Source organism: Emydura macquarii, unplaced genomic scaffold, assembly GCF_026122565.2.
Source record: "Emydura macquarii macquarii isolate MOO-44397 ecotype Brisbane River unplaced genomic scaffold, CSIRO-AGI_Emac_v2 contig_1876, whole genome shotgun sequence".
Classification (NCBI taxonomy): Eukaryota; Metazoa; Chordata; order Testudines; family Chelidae; genus Emydura; species Emydura macquarii.
Window position 1 is genome coordinate 21,850,438 of NW_027132013.1, and position 17,446 is coordinate 21,867,883.

General features: G+C 44.7%; 1 protein-coding gene across 6 annotated transcripts in view; it reads left to right on the forward strand.

Annotated features, from left to right (window-relative positions):
- Positions 1 to 17,446, forward strand: part of ZNF106 (zinc finger protein 106) — an 82,622-nt gene that overhangs the window by 56,414 nt on the left and 8,762 nt on the right. For 5 of the 6 annotated variants that reach the window (XM_067557913.1, XM_067557917.1, XM_067557914.1 and 2 more), the window contains 6 exons: positions 532 to 666; positions 3,338 to 3,454; positions 5,628 to 5,819; positions 7,565 to 7,627; positions 9,700 to 9,819; positions 10,597 to 10,668. In XM_067557913.1, the coding sequence (XP_067414014.1) occupies positions 532 to 666; positions 3,338 to 3,454; positions 5,628 to 5,819; positions 7,565 to 7,627; positions 9,700 to 9,819; positions 10,597 to 10,668 (699 nt within the window). Of the gene's footprint in view, positions 1 to 531; positions 667 to 3,337; positions 3,455 to 5,627; positions 5,820 to 7,564; positions 7,628 to 9,699; positions 9,820 to 10,596; positions 10,669 to 17,446 lie in introns of those variants that run through there. The other variant, XR_010921644.1, reaches the window with a different exon arrangement.

The following is a 17,446-nucleotide window of genomic DNA, read 5'->3' on the forward strand; positions in this document are numbered from 1 at the left end:
CTCTTCCTGTTAATTTCTTCTCTTGAAGTCCCTGCACTCTCTTCCTTAATCTTTGATTCAGTATGCAAATAGACTTCCATTGTATAAAACACAATATACAATGGTCAGCCAACGAGATAAGTATCTGCTACCTCCTGTCGGGTGGAGTCTCTTTTAAGCCATGCCACCTCTGTGACCTGCTTTTACCTCCAGGCTTTAAGAACATAACTTCCAGTATATATAGGTATCACCTTGCGTATTATCTGCACATACAGTTTGCAAAGATTATGATGAACAGTGTGATACAGGCTTTCAGTAGGGATCTCACATGACACTTTTTGGTGAACCTGTAAAATTTGCCTAGTAGGAATCCCTGTAACCCTTATGCACCCCTGTACCCCCTGCCAGCTAGTATCACGTCCTTGGGTCACAGGGTTCTGTTGCTTCACTGGCATCTGAGAGTGTGTGTGTATTTGTATAAACATTAGGTAGAAGGTGAAAGTTTACCTATAGTATAGTCTACACATTAACAGACTTTGTGCTCTTCTTTAGAACAGGAAATGTGTGGGTATTTTTGAAGGACACACTTCCAAAGTGAACTGTCTCTTGGTTACTCAAACAAATGGGAAGAATGCAGCTCTCTACACTGGCTCTAGTGACCACACAGTCAACTGTTACAACATCAAGGTACTCATAAACATGATATTAATTTAATTAACTTTTCACCTTTTTTATCTGAGAATGTCAAGGGGCTTTTCAAACATAAATGAACCAAATCTTTCAAATCCCTGTGAGCTAGATATTATCCCCATTTTACTCATAATGAAACAAAAGCAGAGAGAGGTTAAATGACCTGCTCAAAATCACAAATCAAGTCATCAGCAAAAAGAGCAATATAACAGGTCTTCTGACTCCCAGTTCTGTGCTTTAAATAGAGCAGGGATGGCCAAACCACTACTTGCACATGCAAGCTACCTGCCGCTCTTCAACAGCTGAAGTGAAGCTTGCGGAACCTCCCGCATCCCCCTCCCTATTCTCCAGCTACCAGGCTGGGGGGGAGCTTAGGGCTTTTGCCCTATGGTGGCACACCTGCTGGGGCTTCTGCCCCATGGGGCGCAACTGCCAGGGCTCGGAAGCCCCAAGGCCCACATTCCCACACCAGAAGAGACACCCGGACAGGCACCTCCTATGGCAGACCCTGAGACCCTTTTCCCCATCACTACTCTCACTCACCCCACCACTTCAGTAGTCATTGCCTACATTGCTGCTGGGAGCAGTAGCTGAGAGGTGCCAATCAGAGACCAGAAGGACAAAGCACCAAGGGAAGGAGTCATGGCTGGCCGTGTGGAGAGGAGATGGATCAGGGGAGCTCATTTGGCTCGAAGGTCGAGGATTCCTTCCTTCTGCTTTGTTCCACCCTGGTGCTGAGTATGCCTGCTTCAGTTCAGACAACAGCTCTTGTAAGTGTGTGAAGGGGAAGCCAAGTGGTGAAGGAAACCTGATGGGTGTGAGGGAAGCCAAGGGGCGAAGGAAAGGGGCTGGAGGGAGGAAAGCCAAACAGTGAAACCAGCCGACTATGGGTTGGGGGAGGGAGGGAATGGAAGCCCTGGCAGGTGTCTCTCTCAGGGCCTGAAGCTCCAAGACTCCCTACTCCACCACAGGGCAGAAACCCCAAGATCCAGGATGGAGACCCACAAGGCCTCTAGCTCTAGCAATAATTAGCTATGAAATATTAAGTAGGATGTTAATATTTTAAAAAATGCATGTGTAAAAGTTGTGCATGTCTTGCGGCTCTTGAACTTCTCAAGACTATCGTATGTGGCTCCAAAGGTCAGTGAGTTTGACCATCCCTGAAATAGAATGTGTGTTTTGTGATACAAAGATTTGAATAGTATGAGTTGGTATGGTCAAAATAACGAGTAAGTTATTCAAATCATCCCAAACAAGTGCCAATGAAAACGTAATACCACATTATCATATTTTGTGTGCTATATATTTTATAGAAACTACTGTAGAAATGTTTGAGTTTAAAAAGAGGTACTATGTTTTTTTTGTATTATTTCACCTTTTAAAGTCAAGTTCTCTGATGCAGTGAATCTTAACTGTACAGATTTTTCAAGTTGGTAAAAATTATGAATTTTACAAACCTTTTAAAAACCAGCTAGTAGATATTCCATATATAAATGGCATTCATTAGACCAGCATCTTACTTTATGGTAGGGCAGTATACTATTTGAGGTCAGGTTTGTAGCTCTAATGAATTGTGAGATGTCAGGGGGTCCAGGACAAAATATTACTTTTGTGGGCTTCAAGCTAATATAACTGAGGAAGAGGTTGCAACTTCCCAGTGGACGTTCTGAACGTTTGGAATGTTGGTAGTCCTGGACAAAGATGAATTAGTGGGCCAGGTGCAAGTGAGCTAGTCAAAAAGGGTAAATTGACCCAATATCCTCAAAGTTCCTTTATCCGTTTCACAATAATTTAATAATGGCTGGTTTCTGAACAATATCACTGTGCTGCCCCATTCTACTGGCCAGTTTTGGAATTCAGTAGGCTCTTTGCTCAGGCATAGAGGGTAATGGCAAGTTGAAAGAGGTAAACATATGTAATTGAGCTGGAAGACAGCCACCTGGAAGTACCCAACTGAACTTTTTCCAACTTCCTCAATAGTCTGTGGAAAGTGCATTTGTATTGGGATTATAGGCAATACCACTCTCATGGGAGTCATCTGTTCTGAGGGGATGAAGCTGAGTGTCTCATACCAGAGGCAAGGGAGCAAGCTGGGAGAGAGCTGTTTAATCCGGTCTTTGTCAGGGATCAATGAAAGGAAGGTATTGTCTCACTGAAAAGAGAGTGAAGGTGCTCCCTGAAGGACTGTGGAGTAGATGTCTGCTTCCTATGGACAGATTGTCTTGGGTTACTGATCTGTAGAAAGATAATACCAGATGGCTATCGTCCATGCCACACCCCGCCATAGGGTCTTCAAAATTGTTAACTAAGCCTGTTACTGGAGCCTCAGACAGGAATTTCAGATCTCCATCTTGTAATTTTTATATATGGGTGGGCGGGTGGGTGTGTATTTATTAGATATTGTTACAGATTTGATAGTTGCTGCAATAATGCCAGTTGTTAGGGTGGAAATCAGCTCTTGGAACCAGTGCTTCACACATGCAGAAGAACTGCTCCGCTACTGGAGAGGAGCAGCCTGTTAGTCACAGACTCAAGGAGAGTCTCTTGCAGAAACACAATTTATAGGAAAGGCAAAGGACTCATTTTAATTTTTCCAAGTTGTCTAAAAATAGCCCCCCAATTTTTCCACCGATGACAAAAACTGTAACTATTTGTGTCCTCTTGTCAGACCAGAGAGTGCATGGAGCAATTTAAATTGGAAGACCGGGTGCTCTGTCTGCATAGTAGATGGCGAATCCTCTACGCTGGCTTGGCAAATGGCAATGTAGTCACTTTCACCATAAAGGTCAGTGCATTGGAAATCTGGTATATCAACCTACACGGAAACACAGTTTTAGCAGATATCATTCTGTTTTCTCCCCACTCCCATTTCCTGCTTCCAATTCCATTTTGTCTCTTGAATAGCAAGAACATTCATAACTAATGTTAAGATTGTGCCATGGTTTTTTTAGTAAAAGTCACAGACAGGTCAAGGGCAATACATAAAAATTCACAGAATTTTACTGTGACTTTTACTAAAAATAGCAGGGGAGTGGGGAGGACTGACCGGGCATTACTGAAGTTCAAGGAGGGGGATGAGAACCCTAGCCCTGCTGCGGGAGCTGGGAAGGGTCCAGCAATCGCTGCCGGTGGCTCTGTGCTCCGCCCACAGCGCTGTGCTCTGCTGTGGCTGAGAGCTGCAGAGTCCCCCACCGTCAGCCATGCAGGCGGCAAGGGAAACTGGAGCTCCGGAGTACATCACTCCCTGCAGTGGCTGGGAGCTCTGGGGCCCCCTGCGGCTGCTCGGGGCTGCAGGGTCCCTCACCATGACTGAGAGCTGTAGAGTCCCCTGCTGCCCACAGTGGCTGAGAGCTCCAGGGCCCTCCGCTGTAAACTGCCATGGGCGGTAGGGGAATCCCAGAGCTCCGAGGTGGGGCCCTCACTGTGGTGATTGGGAGCTCCAGGGCACTGCCTCAGGGCTGAGGCAGAAAATGTCATGGGGGTCTCTGGCAGTCATGGAATCCATGGCATAATCTTATCCTCTTTCATAACTGCTATCTTGATCTGCAATAGTTAAGTCATTTTCTATTTCTGCATTTATATGTCCCTGAATGAACTCTTTCTTCCCTCCACTTCCTTCCAGCTGCCCCCCATATCCTCACAGGAATTCTCCTGTCTACTGCCAGGTTCCATTGGGCTGAACCTTTGTGGGTGACGAAGGCTTAATGGCACTTGCTTTTCTGTGTGTTGTGACTCCCCACTCAGACATGAATGGGGTCTCTGCAGAGTATATGAGATACTTAGTTATTTAGTCCCTCATGTGTGCAGACCAGGAGAAAGGTATCCAAACAGGCCTCTAGTTTGACAGAAAACTACATGAGGCTACAGAGTGTTTTTTAAAAAAAAGCCAAAAAACTTCTCATTATTTGTTTAGATCGACTTCAGGCTCATTGCTCAAAACTGTCCTAGCAAAATAAGTTTGTATTTTAAGAAGATCTAAAAAGAGGGCTTGTTCTGAGAGCCCAAGAACAGAAGTATCATGCCAGAAAACCTCCAGTTACCTTCACAGAATTCTCTCACTAAACGTGAAGAAACACAGTTCATAATCATGTGGTACATAAAAAATAATTAAATATCTTAGTTCACATGCCTCATCTAGCAATTCTATGTTGTTGTTCTACCACTGAAAAATAATTGCCATTTTGACCATCAGTCAAATTGTAAGCACAGCTCACTGGAAAGAGGCAAAATGAATGTGTTACCATAACTGAGTTTGTTTTGCATTAATTAGGAATACTTGTTTTAAAGCCGTGGTTCCCAACCTTTTAAGCTCGAGGGCCACAAATATAATTTTTACAACCCTGAAGGACCACCAGCAGCTCATACCGCTCCCTCCTCACTGAACTCCTTCCCTCTGGCTGCAGCGGGGGTGAGGGGGATCTCCCTCCCCCCCAGCTGCATCAGGGAAACCGTGCGCACCACCTGGGTCCCTAGGCAGTGGCTCCCTTCTGCAGCCAGGGGGATGGGAGATAGTTCTCCCCTCCCTCTGGATCCAGCAGGGATCCCAGAGCCTAGGGAGTGCTTTGCCCTGCTCCCTGCTATAGCCAGGGGGAAGGGAACGCTGATCTCCTGTCCACTTGACTGCAGCAAGGAGCCTGCAACAGCAATGCTTTCCGCCTCGGTACTTAGGCAGCAGCTTCCTTCTGCAGCCAGCGGGAGGGGACCTGCAGGCCACTGAAAGACCCCATGGGTTGGGAACCACTGTTTTAAAGTATCTCAGAGGGAACAAAGAATTAGCTTTAGATTTTTAGATTACATTTTAAGTATTCCTTCAGTAATGGTAGTTGCATCTTTCTGACTTTTTAGGTATGTACAAGAGTAGTATCTGATACACCCTCAGTCTAAGGAATCATATCCTTGAGGAATTATGGAGTCAGTGGTCTAAATTCTTTTCAATCTGTGACTTCTTTATTTTGCAGAACAACAAGCAAATTGATACCTTTGAATGCCATGGCCCTAGAGCAGTCAGCTGTCTAGCCACAGCTCAGGAAGGAGCACGCAAGTTGTTGGTAGTGGGGTCCTATGACTGTACAATCAGTGTGCGGGATGCTCGAAATGGACTGCTTCTCCGTACTCTGGAAGGACATAGCAAAACAATACTCTGTATGAAGGCAAGTAGCTTGGGAAGTAACAGTTTTTGATAAATGATGATAAACATAACACTATGTGTTGAAGATACTGTTTACTTCCACCTGATATTCAACAGACTTTTGACATTTTGATGGTCCCATAGGAAATTTTCTCTGTATTTGACTAAAAAAATCTATTTATCTGTGACAAAGATTCCCCAACTTTGAGCTCCTGCTGGCCTTGCTACCACAATTATTGTGTTTCCTAGTGCTGCTGTTTCACTTCATAGTGGTGGTGCACACAAGAGGGATGTTGATTTCAAGCTACCAGAAGGGGTGGTGGAACAATCATTTTGCCAGAAGGAAGGAAGGAAGAAATTCTCACCTGTCTTACCTGTAATGCTCTCTGAGAATTTTGAAAAAATTAACTCTGTGGAGAAAGTACTTCACAATGTCCCTTCAGACATTTTCTCTCCCCTTCCCCCGAAAGCCTTCTCTATATGCATTTTTTGTATTGATATAACTAAATTGGTTAGGAATGTGATTTTTGAGATGGAAATAATTGTACTGATTCAACCCTCTCCTAGTGTGGACACTGGTATGCCAGTCGAAAGCTGCCTTAGACTGGTATAGCTCATTACCTTTCCTGTATGTGAATAGCTGTGCTGGTATAACTACATACACACTAGGAGAACTGATCACTTAACTATATAGATAAAGTAGCATAACTTCTTTTGTGTAGACCCACCTTTAATGATCTATAATAATGTGCCCACTCTAATATGATGCATATGTTTTTTTGCATTACTTGCCAGCTGTGTCCCTGACCTGCTGTTTTCTCACATTACCTTGCTCCTGCTATCTGTATGCATATTGGAGGATATTTATGCGGTTTTAAAACTTTTTTGCTTAATTTTGTATGCTTAAAAAGTGCCAGATGGGCAGCAGCATAGGACATTGATATCCTGTGTCCACAGAGCAGTTGCAGATGCACACTTTTCCCCGCATAGCCTTACTGTCTTAACCCTGAGTTGCAGTGAACACTTTTTAATGGGCAAGACCTAGTTTAAACTTTCTGCCCATTCAGTCCTAGGGTTCTGAGATTGACTGGTAATCTGTGTGTGATGGTTTTTGTATTGTGAACACTGACATCTATTTGCTAGGAACTTAACTGAGATAACTAACTCATTTCACATAAATTGCTAGTCACCCATTAGATGCTTCACTTGCTGCCAGCTGGAGCTGGATTTGAACTAATTATTGAGGGGAGAAATGCTGGATGATTCCAGGATTGGTAATCTGGTATGAAGCCAATCTACTATTTAAACAATCTGATGCTTAAAGTTGTTGTATAGTGGATGAGTTTTTGTCCTGTTCAGAACAGATTTTGCTAGTCCCCTAACTTCTGAAGAAAACAATGGAATTTATACATAAAGCTGGTTAAAAAGCATTTTATTTGACCGAAATACACAGAATTATATCTTTGCCTGGGATATGGGATGAATTTTTTAAATAGAAGTTGTAATATTGTTAGATATATATAAGTGTGCATAAATGTCACTGTTTTACCATTTGGGGTAGCTTAATATGTTTCCACAATATATTTAAAGATTGGAAGGGGTAGGGGATAGAGGAGGAAATTTCTGTGAAGGCAGTAATCATTGGTGAAATATTCTGTTGCCACTTGAAAGTAAGCAAATCCTTACTCAAGTTTGTGTGTGTGTGTTCACTCACATTAAAAATGATACAGAAATCAAAACTAACTATTTTGTTGTCCTCTTAAAAAGGTTGTGAACGATCTAGTGTTCAGTGGCTCCAGTGACCAGTCTGTCCATGCCCACAATATACATGTAAGTCATTCAGATATTTGAAATCTTAAATAGTTTTTACTGTAGAGGTGATAAAAGCAGTGAGGATTTCTTTGGAAGCCCATATGCCTAAGAGGATACAGTGACTCTTGCACTACATTATATAGCACCTTTCTATCTGAGGAACTGAAAGCACTTTGTAAACATTCTCATTCATTCCTGGGATATTGAAAAATTGAAGAGGGTTCAGAAAAGAACCAAAAGAATGATCAAAGGATTGAAAAATGTGCCTTATAATGAGAGATTCAAGGAGTTCAATATATTTAGTTTATCAAAGAGAAGGTTAAGGAGTGATTTGGTGACAGCCTATAAGTACTTACATATGGAACAGAAGGCCCTTCAGCCTAGCAGACAATGGTGTTAGAAAATCCAGTGGCTGAAAGTTGAAGCGAGACTAATTTAGACTAAAACTGAGGCATGCATTTTCAATGGTGAGAGTAATTAACCATTGGAACAACTTACCAAAGGTTGTAGTAGATTTTCTATCTCTGGAAATTTTTAAAACAAGATAGAATGTTTTTCTAAAAGATGTGCTCTAGTTCAAACAGGCACTAATTCAGGAAAGTCTTATGTCCTGTGTTATGCAGGAGCTCTGACTAGATGTCAGTGGGTCAGCCGCAGAGCTAGAAATAAAAATCAGAAATCCTGACTTCCAATCCCCCCATTCACACCAATAGGATCACTCCTTTCTCTCTTTTGAAAATGCTGCCTTGCTTTGAAACAGTATCACAGATGAATTGAAGATACCAAAAGCCATGATGCAAAGTGGTGGACACAGAATAATTAGTCTGATGGGTGTTTTTTGGTGCCGATGGTGATGTGATTAATTCTATTTAGCAACTGCTTGTCTGCCTCTTACATTTTGGGGGGGTGGGCATGTACCAGCTCTTAGTGCTTGTGGTAATATGGTACATTGCAAGTGTGTGGTGTTACATTGTACTTTACCAAATGGGCCAGAAAGTTGGAAATGAGGAAACTGTAAGACGTCTAGGAAGCTGCAGCTGGTAACTTCAGGTCCTGTTTTGGTTTGACTTCGGGTTGCCATAAGCAAGGTGAAAGGAACTGCAATTATTTTTTAAGTGAGATACACACATGAGAAATATATAACATTCAATTAAATTTATCAGGTGTAAATGGGTAAACATTATTTAAAACTTTGAAAAGGAACTAGCCCAAGACTAAAGCTGGCACAGCAGTTGCAAAGGCAGTTTAAATAGATATTGCTGTACTTGGCTGGGAGGGGCAGGAGAAGGTCTCTGCTGAGCTGGGATGGGAGGGGACGAGGGGATACCGGCTGTCTCTGTACCAGCTTCTGCTTCAGGATTGATTGCTTCTGGCTGTTGTCTGAACTTAGAGACACTCTCTGTACCCCAACACACACTTTGTGTCTCTCTCTCTCTCACACACTCACTTCCTGTCACACACTCCCCGCTCCCTCCCCCCACTCTTCTGTGGGCTTCTTGTGTTTGTGTTCAGCAATGTCAATTTGGCTGACACAGTTGAAAAGCGGCCATTGGTCTAGTAGGATGCCCATGGAATGATGGGATTTAGAAACCTTCATCATGTTATGCTGTTCTGGCCCCATGAAACCCTTCTGAAAGCACTCTGTGTGCGTGTGTGCGTGTGTGGAGTAGCTAACCATAGTGCACTGCTCCCTGTGTCAATGCAAGAGCTGGTAGTGTTAATGCACTCCGCTGACACAAGTAGCATAATGAGGGCATGCAACCACGGTTTAATTACAGCAGTGGCTGTACGCCAGCATAACTTGTGTCGATAAAAATCTGTAGTATAGACAAGGCCTATTGCTCCGCTTGTATGTTATATCCCTTTTCCAGTCTTATCTATTTCAATTGTAAGCTCTTTGGGATGGGGTATTTGTCTTATGATATGTTTGTATAGTGCTAAATACAAGAGGGCCTTGTTCTGTAATAAACACTTCTGTAATAAATAAAATGAATAATAAAACTATTGTTTCAATGTGAAATCTGCAGATTTGCAGTTTGCATCTGTTTCCATGATTTAATGGGTGTTCTTTCTTCCTTGCCCTGGCACAGACAGGAGAGCTGGTACGAATCTATAAAGGCCACAATCATGCAGTGACAGTTGTGAATATCCTGGGGAAGGTGATGGTGACTGCCTGCTTAGATAAATTTGTTCGTGTTTATGAGCTACAGGTAAGAAATTAAATGATGTCCAGTAACAAAACTTACCTATTCCATTTTTGAACATTTCAGAGGCTCCAGAGCAAAATACCATACTAGTTGTCTTTACTTCCTAGCTTCCAGCCCCCTCCCTCTTCTAACATTTTCAACTTTCTCCTTGACCAATGAGGTGTGGGATTTTAAAATAATCCAACAGATAAGCACTTGCTTGAGCAGGGCTGGCTATAGTTGCACTCATTTTAACTATAGAAGAAACAGAATTTTTTCCAAATAATTCTGGACAACTAGCTTCTTTGAAAGGCTGAGTGGATATAGTCTGTCCATGTAAACTGGATCAGTCCAATGACCAGTCCCTAGTGGTCAGTACCCTCATGCAGAAAATGGCAGATGGATTCTCATAGTTTCTTGCGTATAGACTTGGCACGAGCTGGGAGGATTAGTGAGGCAATATCTTCAGTCCCTGAAGAAGAAATGCTTTTCATTGCTGAACAATCCCTCCAGCTGATTCATAGAGTTGACAGATTCAGAGGAGAGTCCCCAGTCTAGCCGTTCAATAGGCTGAAAGAGTAGGGTGTGGAAAAATGGGGGGATCCTGGCAATTAATTAAGCAATTAATAGCACATTGTACTATCTACTATGTGGTTGCAGGGGGTGGCACCTTACAAGTCTTTTTTAATATTAAGTGCCCCTAACTCTTAAAACCACTGCCCATTATGCAAGCCAATAAAATATGCCCGTAAAATATCAAACTATTAAATGCCCGACATTTCGTTTTCTTTTCTTCCCAAGTCTCATGACCGTTTGCAAGTCTACGGAGGACACACAGATATGATCATGTGTATGACTATTCATAAGAGCATGGTAACTTTCCTCCTTTCATTGATCTAAAATAGAAAATCTTGTTTGTTTGTTGCTTGTATGGATGATGTTGTTGATTTCAGATTTTATTGGTATCAGAGGTAGATGATTTAATTATTTTAAGTTCCCTAACTCTCTACAAGAGTGAGGAGCATTTAAAATGTCAGCCGAAAGAAAAATAATCATAATAAAGAAACTATTTGCTCTATTTAACTGGGTATACAATGTAGCAATTCTGGAAAGTAGTTCATATGCTAAATAGTGTTGGGGGAAATTGAGCTGTCTGATTGCTCTTTTTTTTTTTTAACTGACTTAAGTATACAAATAGCCTGATGCACATGCAAGTTAGGGTTTATAGTATACACAAAGGTCTGAGGACTTGCCTGCTTAACCTGGGCACGCTTAAACTCCTGTGCATGCATGGTTGAAAACTTATTCCTAAACTTTGATCCAGAGATAAAATGGGAAGTGCTTAATATTTCTGATTTTTAATTTGGTAATAACAAAAGCGTGACGTGTAGGAAAACTGAGAAACAATGCACTGTGGGGAATGCAAGTTCTTCTTCGAGTGCTTGCTCATGTCCATTCCAAGAAGGTATGTGCGTGCTGCATGCACATTCACTGGAAGGTTTTCCCCTACTGGGATCCATTGGGTCATCTCTGGTGTCCCCTGGAGTCGTGCCCTTATAGCACCGAATATAGGGCCCTGCTGACTCTGACCTCTTCAGTTCCTTCTTACCACCTGTGATGGTTGGTTGAACATTGGTTTTCTCAAACAATTATAAGAGTTAGTATTAGAGTAGAGTTAGTGTATGTATTTTAGTACTAGAATAGTTAGAACTTCAGTATCGCCCGCCCCTCTCCCCTCCCAGGACTGGGGCATGCCTTGGTCCTCCATGTTCATACCGTGTGGGGCTTGCAAGAATTCTATGCCCAGAAGCAATTCCCAACTTGTTTGAAGTGTTTGGGAGAATCCCATCAGCGGGATTGCTGCAAAATTTCCAGAGGACTCCACCCTAGAATGAAGAAAGGGAGCAAGACTAAAATTCCTTCTGAAAGGAATTGCCCTCTGCCCGCACTCTGAGCCGTGCCTGAGTGAACTGGCACCTGGCACATCTGCTCCATGCACAGAGCGTGGTATCAACGAGAGAGGCTGCGGTGCCAGGAAAGGACTTTTTGGCAAGAGATTCTCGCCACTGTCAGGGCTCCCTGGCACAAAAGGGCTCATCACAGGGAGAATTGAGGCAGTGGTCCCAAATCCTGGTATCACGGAAGAAACTGAAGAAGACTGAAAGGGGGTGCTCGCCCACGCCAAAACAACAAGGGCGTAAGGGCTTGAGCAGAGTGCAACCCATCGCAGGCCACTCAAGTACCGCATCGTCGTCTTCGGTTCCGTAGCCTCCAGTCCCACAGAGGGGCCTGTCAAATCCAGTGCCTCAGGACTGCCCTCCAGAGAGGGCTGGGGACAGACCTTAGAGCTTCTCTCTATGCCGGAAACATCAGAGCTTATGGCATCGCCATCTCCACCCAGACAGGAGTGAGCACCAGACCCTGTACCGGCAGCGCAGAGAATGGTGCCGTCCAAGGGCAAACTCGCTATGAAGTGTGCTGGTCGCCTTCCCCCCTACTCCACAGCACTATCTGGCACCGCACTGCCCTGGTTACTGCGAAGCGAATCTTTGCCCTTTGAATCTGAAGTGGAATCGTATGCTTCTAGAAGGAGCAGGCACCAATCACAGAAGTGGCACTGGGTGTCTGATATGGGACAAAATTTTCCCATGCCCTGGCCGGGGCAGTGGCCAGAGCCAGCTCAATGTCCTCTTTGAATCCTCTGGGGTTTTCATCAGGCCCAGGAATCCTATTCTTGGAGGTTGCTCTCATTAATTTTGGGCAATGGCGGTGCCCTACTGCCCAAAGCCAGTAAGAGCAACCTCTGAGAATAGGATCCCTGGGCCTGATTAACACCACCATCGCTGCAAGAGCAGCTGCCCAGCACTGATAACAGCACCACATGATCCACTTGGGGCAGGAGGCCAGGAGCAAGGATTCTTACCGGCTAGAGCATCTTCGTCCTCATCATGAGATGAAGCCATAGTGGGGACCACCACAGTGCCAGTCCTAGATGACAGCAGGGCTCTTCAGGAGCTCCTGAAGAGGGTGGTGCAAAATCTGGGGCTCTAGGCGGAGGAAGTGTCGGAGAGCACTTACCCCATGGTAAATATTTTGTCTCCTGCCGGGCCATCGAGAATTGCCTTGCCATTGCCATACAGGAGACAACTAAAACCCTGTGGCACACTCCAGCCTCTCTGCCTCCCACAGCAGAGGACTGAAAGGAAATACTTTGTGCCCTCAAAGGGGTATGAGCGCCTGTATCCCCGTCGTCCACCGGGCTCATTAGTAGTGTCTGCCGCGAATGAGCGCAAGAGGCAGAACCAGCAAGGTCCTTCTCCAAAGGTGAAGAACGCAAAGTTGTACCTTTTTGGTAGGAAAATTTATTCTACTGGGGGCTCCAGTTTTAGATTGCCAATCAACAGGCAATACTCGGTAGATATAGCTTTAATTCATGGGGGCCCATGTCTAAGTTCACCGAGCTGTTGTCATCAGATTCCAGGACGGAGTGCAGGCAACACTTGACATGGCCGACTCAGCAACCTGGATTATGTTATCAGCCATGGCTATGAGATGAAGCTTCTGGCTACAGACCTCGGGCTTACCATATGAGGTCCAACAGACTATCCAGGACCTCCCCTTTGAGGGACTGGCTCTATTTTCAGAGCAAACAGACGTGAAACTCCATAGCTCTCAAGGATTCAAGAGCTATTCTGAAGTCCCTGGGGCTCCATACTCCTGTACCACAAAGAAAACATTTCAAGTCACAGCCCCTGCCTTGTTTTTACCAACCCCACTAGAGGCAGGAGTGCAGTAGGAAGTGAGGCAGGAATCGCAGGAGGAGGTTTCCTCCTGCTTCATCTAGCCAAGGTCCCAGACCTGCGAGACAGTCCTCCTCTTCCAAGCACACTTTTGAGGGTGCACCCGAGGACAGCGCACCAATTCAGAACCCGGATATCCCACCTTCACACACACACACACACACACACACACACACACACACACACACACACACACACACACACACACACACACACACACACACACACACACACACACACACACACACACACACACACACACACACGTTTTTTGGACAGGCTATCCCACTTCTATTACGTGTGGGCCTGGATTACCTCAGATCGCTGGGTACTATGCACAGTAGAACTGAGATATTCCCTTCAATTCAATTGTCTCTCTCCTCACCATCCTTCCCATCCCTCTTCAGGGATCCCCTCATACATAACTTCTAATTCAGGAGGTGCAGTCGCTCCTAAGATTGGGAGCAGTGGAGGAAGTTCCTCAGGAGCTAAGAGGCAAGGGCTTCTACTCCTGCTATTTTCCTAATACTGAAAGTTGAAGGCAGCCTCAGACCCATCCTGGAAACGTCAACAGAACCATGAAGAAACTAAGGTTCTGCATGGTCTCTTTGTTTCCATTCTCCCCTCCCTGGATCCAGGGGATTGGTGTGACACCCTCAACTTGAAGGGTGCTTACTTTCACATCGCTATTATCTCAAGCCATAGAAGATTCCTCTGTTTTGTCGTGAACCACATCCACTACCAATTAATGGTCCTCCCCCCTTCAGCCTGTCAGCAGCCCCTTGGGTGTTTACCAAACGCATGGCAGTTGTCGCAGCGTTCCTGAGGAGAGACAGAAGGTATAGATATATCAATGCTTAGATGACTGGCTTTTCAAAGGCCACACCAGGGGACAGGTGGAGGCAGATGTGAACTTGATGAGAGCAACCTTCGACAAGCTAAGTCTTCTAATAAATACACAAAAATCAACATTCATTCCCACCAAAAGGATAGAGGTCAGAGGAGCAGTATTGGACTTGAATCAAGCCAGGGCATTCCTCCCAGAATCCTGGTTCTGAGCTATATGCTCCGTTATAGAGGGCCTCAGGCAATATTGCTTGAAGCTGCTAGGACACATGGCTGCATGCACGTACGTTGTTCAACATGCAAGACTCCGGCTCAGGCATCTCCAGGCTTTGCTAGCCTCAATTTACCACCCAACCAGAGATCCCCTTGGAGAGTAGTCTCACTCCCACCCTCAGTGATCAAGACTTTTTGCTGGTGGCTCAATACATAGTCAGTATGCACAGGGGTCCCCTTTTTCCAAACTTTACCCCTCGTTGTCATTAGTCACAGATACGTCAGCGATGGGGTGTGTGGCCCATCTAGAAGGGCTCAGAACTCAAGGTCTATGGTCTCCAGCAGAACTATCACTGCATATCAGCCTCAGAGAACTGAGAGCAGTATGCCTGGCTTGCCAGACCTTCCAAGCTCACCTGGAAGGCAAATGTGTATTAGTCATGACAGACAATACCGCAGCGATGTCTTATATAAACAGACAGGGTGGAGCATGCTTCTCTCCCCTGTGCCAAGAAGTCCTCAGACTGTGGGATTTTTTCATAGCCCACTCAATATACCTCGAGGCATCTTACCTTCCAGGGTCTCAGAACAAGTTGGCTGACTACCTCAGCAGAGCTTTCTCCACCCATGAGTGGTTTAGTCACCCAGACGTAGTGAAAAGTATTTTCCAACGTTGGGGAGTTCCCCACATAGACTTGTTTGTGATGAAACACAACAGGAAGTGCCTACAATTTTGCTCCTTCCTGAATCATAGCCTGGGTTCAATTGTGGGTACATTTCTTATCCTTGGGATGGGTCATCTGTTCTGTGTGTTTGCGCCTATCAAACTCATCAACAAGGTACTGCTGAAGGTCAAGAACAAATGATCCTCCTTGATTCCAGTAGCCCCAGCATGGCCATATCAACTTTGGTATACCACGTTTTTCAATCTGTCAGTGGAAACTCCAATCAGCCTGCCTCTGGTTCCAGACCTGATCACCCAGGACCACGGCTGCCATCAACATCCCAAGCTTGAATCTCTCCACCTCACAGCATGGAAGCTCCATGGTTGAACTTTCTGGAACTAGCATGCTTGGAGCCAGTCAGAGAGGTCCTCCTGGGCAGCAGAAAACCTTCTATCAGGGCCACTTACCTCGCTAAATGGAAGAGATTTTCGGTCTGGTCAATGCAGAAGGACACTCCGACTATGCAGTCATCATTTCCTTTCGTCTGGGACTGTCTGCTGCATTTAAAGCAGTAAGGACTGTCCGTGTTGTCCATCAAGGTCCATCTTGTTGCAATCTTGGCGTTTCATCCCTGGATTGCGAGCCGATCAGTCTTTGCTAACCCTGTGTTAGGTCACGTCCTCAAAGGTCTGGAAAGATTAAATCCTCAAATGCGACAGCCAATTTCCCAATAGGACCTCAACTTTGTCCTATACAGACTGACAGGATCTCCATTTGAACCCCTTGCAACATGCTTGCTGCTCTCTGTCCTGGAAGGTAACCTTTTTGGGGCTATAACATCAGCCAGGAGGGTTTCTGAACTCAAGGCCTTCACATCCAAGCCTCTATATACGATTTTCTAAAAGGACAAGCTTCAGCTATGTCCTCATCCAGCCTTCTTTCTGAAGGTGGTCTCCCAATTCCACACAAACCAGGATATATATCTTCTGGTTTTCTATCCAGAGCCACATGCCAACAGCCAGGAGCAGAGGCTCCATTTTCTGGATGTTAAGCAGGCTTTGACTTTTTTTTATCAAAAGGACAAAGCCATTTAGGAAAACAACTCAGCTTTTTGTAGCAATAGCAGACTGGAAGAAAGGCCTCCCAGTATCATCCCAAAGAATCTCATCATGGATCATGTCCTGTATCAGTGTGTGTTATGTCTTGGCAAAGATTTTCCTGCCTCAGCACTGACTGTACACTCCACAAAAGGGTGCAGGCGTCTTCGGCAGCATTTCTGGCTCAGATCCTGATCCAGGACATTTGTAGAGCCCACAACATGGTCTTCTATTCACACCTTTGCGGCACACTATGCTATTCTACAGCAGGCCAAGGATGATGCTGCATTTGGCAAAGCGGTGCTGCAATCCGTGAGTCATTAACTCCAATCTCTCCTTCTACGGATCTGTTTGGGAATCACCTACCTGGAATCGACATGAGCAAGCACTCGAAGAATCAAAAATGGTTACTAACCTTCCACAACGACTGTTTTTCAAGATGTGTTGCTCATGTCCATTCCAAGACCACCCTCCTTATCCCTCTGTCAGAGTAACCCGGCAAGAAGGAACTGAAGAGGCAGGGGATTGGTGGGGCTTTATATATAGCGCCATGAGGGCATGACTCCAAGGGTCACCAGAGCTGACCTGACAGATACCACTAGGAGCAAAACTTTCCGGCAACTGTGCATGTGGCATGCACACATCTTCTTGGAATGGACATGAGCAACACATCTCAAAGAACATTTACAGAAACTTAGTAACCATTTCTTTTCCTAGCTCTGCTTCTCATGGGACTGAAATTGAAATTTAACTGTGCCCAAGCTGTGCGATTGTGGTCCAAGATTTATGCAGTATCATATTTCTGAGATGCTTTAGGCATCTAGACACAAACGTAGTTTCAGATTAGCAGTTTAGTGAAGTGGAACTATACAATGGACGTTCTCTCACTCTTCTGTATCTGTTTGAACACTAAGGTATAGCCCTACCTTGCAACAGATAGACAATTGATATCTCTGGTAGTGGAAATAAGAAATAATGCATCAAATTCTCAGCTATCTGTTAGTTCACATTTCTCCAGAACTAGAAATTG